This window comes from Hordeum vulgare, chromosome 4H, assembly GCF_904849725.1.
Source record: "Hordeum vulgare subsp. vulgare chromosome 4H, MorexV3_pseudomolecules_assembly, whole genome shotgun sequence".
Taxonomy (NCBI): Eukaryota; Viridiplantae; Streptophyta; class Magnoliopsida; order Poales; family Poaceae; genus Hordeum; species Hordeum vulgare.
The window spans coordinates 510,009,231-510,014,234 of NC_058521.1; the positions used below are offsets into that span (position 1 = coordinate 510,009,231).

General features: G+C 42.1%; 1 protein-coding gene across 2 annotated transcripts; it reads left to right on the forward strand.

Moving 5' to 3' along the window:
- The first annotated feature begins 318 nt into the window (after positions 1-318).
- LOC123449189 lies at positions 319-3,561 on the forward strand. Of its 2 annotated transcripts, none has more exons than XM_045126313.1 (5): positions 319-645; positions 768-850; positions 2,003-2,058; positions 2,148-2,243; positions 2,992-3,177. In XM_045126313.1, exons 1-4 carry the CDS (start codon positions 474-476, stop codon positions 2,224-2,226), a joined length of 390 nt encoding a protein of 129 aa, XP_044982248.1. In that variant the 5' UTR covers positions 319-473; the 3' UTR covers positions 2,227-2,243; positions 2,992-3,177. The 2 variants fall into 2 exon arrangements, with proteins under 2 accessions (XP_044982248.1, XP_044982247.1); XM_045126312.1 differs by lacking the exon at positions 2,992-3,177 and adding an exon at positions 3,275-3,561 and having other exon boundaries at positions 321-645.
- Positions 3,562-5,004: the final 1,443 nt, after the last annotated feature.

Consider the following 5,004-nt stretch of genomic DNA (forward strand, 5'->3'; position numbering starts at 1 on the left):
CAAGCTCTTAGTACATTTGTCAAAGTTTGACTAAGAAAAGTTCAGATTTATTCGAACATTTTTAACATATTTTTCAAATTCACTGTTCATCCGAGCTCATTTGAGGTCGGGTGTAGAAAGGCACTTTCCCTTATTTTAAGACTACGGGGACTTCTTATCGGATATTTTGAAAAAACAAACTGGGCTTTTGTTAAATCCCGACCGATTGCCAAAAGGGCTCTCGGCGCAACTAATGGAACCATCGCAAGGCCCAGAAAGCGACCGCATCGAATCGCTTGCCGACTAAGCAAATCGGAAATGGCCGAGGCGAAGGAAGGAAGTAGACGCGACTTTTATCCACCTGTCCATCCGCCTCGGAGCGACTAGAGACGCGCACTCATTTCTCAGGACTACACAGATCGGAGAAACCGAGGCCAGCCGCGCGAGCAACTTCTTCCACTTCGATCGATCCAGAGAGAGAGAGAGGGGTTCCGATGGGGCTGCAGTGGATGCTCCTGACGTGCGTGGTTGGGGCGGAGGCGGCGGTGGCCGCGCTGGTCACGCTCCCGGCGCCGCGGGCCGTGCGGGCACAGATCGTCGGGCTCACCTCGATGCTTCTGCAGCCCCTGGCCGGCGTGCTCCCCTTCGCCGCCTTCCAGCTACTCGGTGCGTGCGTGCGTGCGAGCGAGCGGGGCCTCGGCCTGACAGCGGAAACTGACGAGTGCGGAACTTCTCCCCGGTTCAGGCTCTGACGATAGATTTGCGTTTCCTCTCTCTCTGATGTGCAGATATCTACTGGAAGAACGAGCACAGGCTGATTTGCACGGGAGAGATGTGCACCTCCGAGGAGCGTGTCCGCTTCGAGAAATCCGTGAGTGAATTGAGACCTTACACGCCCTTACCCTGCTCGAATTTGTCGGTGTATTTCTAGGGTTTTCTGCCGTTTGGTTCAGTACAGTTCGTATGGGGGTATATCAGAAACTGTTGCTGTAGAGTAAACGTCTTCGGTTTGGAAGGGGGCTAGAAAACACCAATTGCCATCTTCCTTGACTTATAGCTGAATTGGTGAATTGTAGCTTGACTGGGCACATGATGTAGTTTGAAAGCCAGATCGTAGTTGTTTCCATGGAGGTTTAGTGGTGATCTTGTCTTCAATTTGATATGATGTATCACCACCACTTCATTTTGACAATTTTTCCTAATTTAAAGGCTTCATATAATTATAATATGGTGATTCTGTTATTACTAAAATGGCTTGAACTTAAAGGTCATTACTATAGAAAATTGCAATTGAAAAGAGAAAATGGATCTGTTCTGATCTTATCATCTTAAGTTCTTAACACATCACCTATTTCACTATTTGCATTCTAGTTTGAAGTAACTAGGTGTTGGTGACGATCTGACCTGGTAAATTAGTGGAAGCTTCAGTGACTTTTTGTCAATGTCGGTTTCGGTTCTACATATTGTTCGGTTGTTCCTACCATCTTTGTACACAAATCGAAGATAGCCATTTGCAGCTGGATTGTGCAAAATCAGCAGAGCATGCTCTTGTTATTTTTATCTGCTCACTCTGAAACTGGCAATCCTTCTGCTATTCTGCTATATTGAGGTTGGAGGAATTTCAATCTCTTATGTCAAGAAAAATTATAGACATCCTTATTAATTTTCAAGTTGGTTAGATGCTAATTGCACGTACTAACTCGGCACATAGCTGACTTAGAACTTGCATCTTACCTTTTTATTATAGTATTTGCTGAAATCCTTTATCTCTGTAGTATTTGCATAATCAATTGGTCCACATAGTTTATTATTTTCATTTGTGGCATAGATTTTGCCATCATATTCAAGAATTAAAAGCGTCAATTATTTTTCTTTATGGGTATCTTTTTCCTCCTTGATAGAAGTGTATAATTAAGCTGACCCATCAGCCACCTGTACTTCTTTCAGCCCTTTAAACACAGGAAATTGTGCTCTATTATTGCTTTATTTCCCCTGGTTTTACTTTTAGTTTTTTCTTGTGCAGATTTTCAAGTCCCAGAGAAATGTCATCCTTTGTGTTTCGGTGTTTATCCTTTATTGGTAAATAAACTTTTCTGCATTGTCTGATTAAATAATCTCTATGAAGATTTTGCATCTAATCCTTTGTTTGATGTTTTACTTCGGGATAGGTCCATCTATCGTATTTGCAAGTTCAACAAGGACATTAAGGCACTGGAGGAGGTTGAGAAGCGCATCAAGGAAGAGTAGATTCATCGTAGTTTGTGGTGAGTTATTGAACATGACTCAACACATTAATACATTATCAATTGACTTGGACAATGTGTTTACAAGGACATGTGGTTGATTAGCTCAATGCTAATTCATTGATGGTCTTTTAAGAAAATATTTACTTGTGCAATTGAATCATTGCTCAAATAACTCGAAAGATCTTTCTTGTTAGTTTGCGTTGATGTGCTTAAAGGGGTAGACATTACTAAATAATGCTGGGCCGTGCTACACTGGAACTTAGATAATGTTTGGCAAATTCCTGCATTGTAACTCACCAACTCTGTGAAGTTGAGGCAGTTAGCCCACTTTTGATTCAACCATACTAGGGTTTATTACTCGATGGATTGTGCCCTGGTCTGATTGATTTTGCTAAGGTATTACAAACATATGGACATGACCTGACTAATGCCTGCCTAAATATGCCGATAGCCCGATACACAATCCACTGTGTGTTTTGATTTTTTTCAGTGTTTTCTCTCTCTAATGTTTGCTTTATCGTTACTAGTTAATACTCAAGGATCGATTATAGTAAAGCTTGAACATGCCATTCATGATCGGACATGTCAACATATGACATATATGCCTTCTCCTATTGGTGATGGAATTTCTGAACTGTGCTTTTGTAACAGCGAGCTGATGAATTCCAATATGTCCATGGCAAAAATGTCCCATTCGTTTGTTAGCTAGATATATTGATTACAACGCTAGAAGCTTCCCTAACCTGTGCTATTATCATGGTGGCAGAAGTTTCGGCCAGGTGTTTAAATGGTGTTCTAATTGTTCAGAAACACACATACAACAATCTGACTTGTAGACTAGATGGAGATGTTGATATTGTATATTATTATACTTCAATGGAGAATCAAATGCTAATGTGAACTGATTTGTAATAGTGTGCTTACTTTACACTTCAAGATTGGTGTGTCGTTACTCATTTGTTCTACTTTCATCGCCTTTCCGTGCTTGCAATTTTCTAACCAGAGAGAAATTTGAGATATACACCTTTAACTGGCCTTTACTGATGCAGATGGATTTTGTGGTATTCCCGGCCTTCAGCAGATGTATCCAGACTTTAGGATATCCAATGTATATTTGGTTCTCCTTTGAGCAAATAGAATGTAACCTGTTTCGACGCTTCGCATCCCCCTTTTTCAGACCGGCTGTTCTATATGTAACTTGTGGTGGTGGTTACTACGAAGACATCTAAACGTTTCCATATTAGTCATCCTTGAAGTTTGAACATCTGCTAGAATGTTGTCTGGACCGACCTTTCGGTGGTCTTCCATGTTGAAATAGTCTGGTATTTCTGTAGAATTTCACTCCTTGCTTAATGTCGAAGTTCCCAGCAGTTGAGATGGAGACTCGGTCATAAATCGAGACGGCTGTTTTTCAAAGAAAAGAATATCTAGATGGCCGATGGTGTTATGTACGTTTGTGGTGTTGGAAGGGCAAACTTACAGAACATTTCCGGCTGTAATTTGATGGCGTCCGACTTGGTGAACGCCCATAGGAACTGGGTTTTCGGAAACAATATGAACTGCCTTGACCTTGGCTATCTGTTGCTGTCTCTCTGATGTAGGGGCGCGCCCCTCAACATAAGCTGGAGTGACTTCTTTAGCAAGTCGTCTGTCCTTGCCATTGCACAGCTACCTTTTCTTTCTTTATTATTATATAAGAGCGTCTTCAACGCCGACCCCAAAACACACACGATATCCGTCTAAATATCCGTCCAAGTCTGTCCAATTTGAAATTCAAATGCATGCTGCTCGACCCGGAGCGAAAGAAGTCACGAAGTGAACCCGAAAGCAAAAAAAATCACGCGTCTGACCCTTTCGTGTGGCGTCCAACACTTCGGCGTCATACTACACCGTGTGATGCTTAAGTTGTTGGCATCACACGTCCCACCTACCTGGCTGAGAGGGTCCACCCCCACAGTGCGACGCCTAAGTGTGGCGTCACACTGTCACTTATCCAGCCACGGGTCAACCCCCCTCTTCATTCCCCTCCCCCATCCCCCTTTCCCACACTGTGTTCAAGTCGTCCCTTCGTCAAATCCCTCTCCAAATCACCAAATCTAAAGGTTTGGACAGGACATTTGTTGTCCAATCCCTCCCCTAAGGTAATCCCCACATATCCCCTCATTCTCATCCAAACAAAAATCTCTTGTGGTCATTTTGTTGTAAATTTGAGGAAACACTAGTTTTTCATGAAATGTGGGATGTATATGATATTGTTGATTTGTTTGTATGTTAGGATAAGGGGTATGATGGGGTTAGGATTAGGGTTGTTTGGATGTTTGCATTATGGTTGTTTTAGGGTTAGTCTAGGGTTAGGATTAGGGTTGTTTGGATGTTTGCATTATGGTTGTGTTAGGGTTAGGATAGGGTTAGTGTTAGTGTTATGGATGTTTGGAAGTTAGGAATAGGGTTTATTTTTAGTAAGTAGATATTGTAGTATTTGGATGATTGCTTATAAAAAATATTGTATGTTGTGTTGTTTAGGGATGGGAAGAACATGTGTTTATGTTCATCACGTGGATAAGGATGCCTTTTTAAAAGGCAATATTGATCCGGACCCGGATGAACTTGACATGGTGTTCGATTTCTGTCATAGCTATGCTGAATTGTTGGAACAAGTCCGAAATGGTTTGAATTGGATGGACCCTAGTGATGTAGTTGAATTTGATGGTAGGCATAATGTGGGATTCGGAATGCACGCTCGTTGGAAGACCATGCGTGTCAACTCCGAGCAATGTTG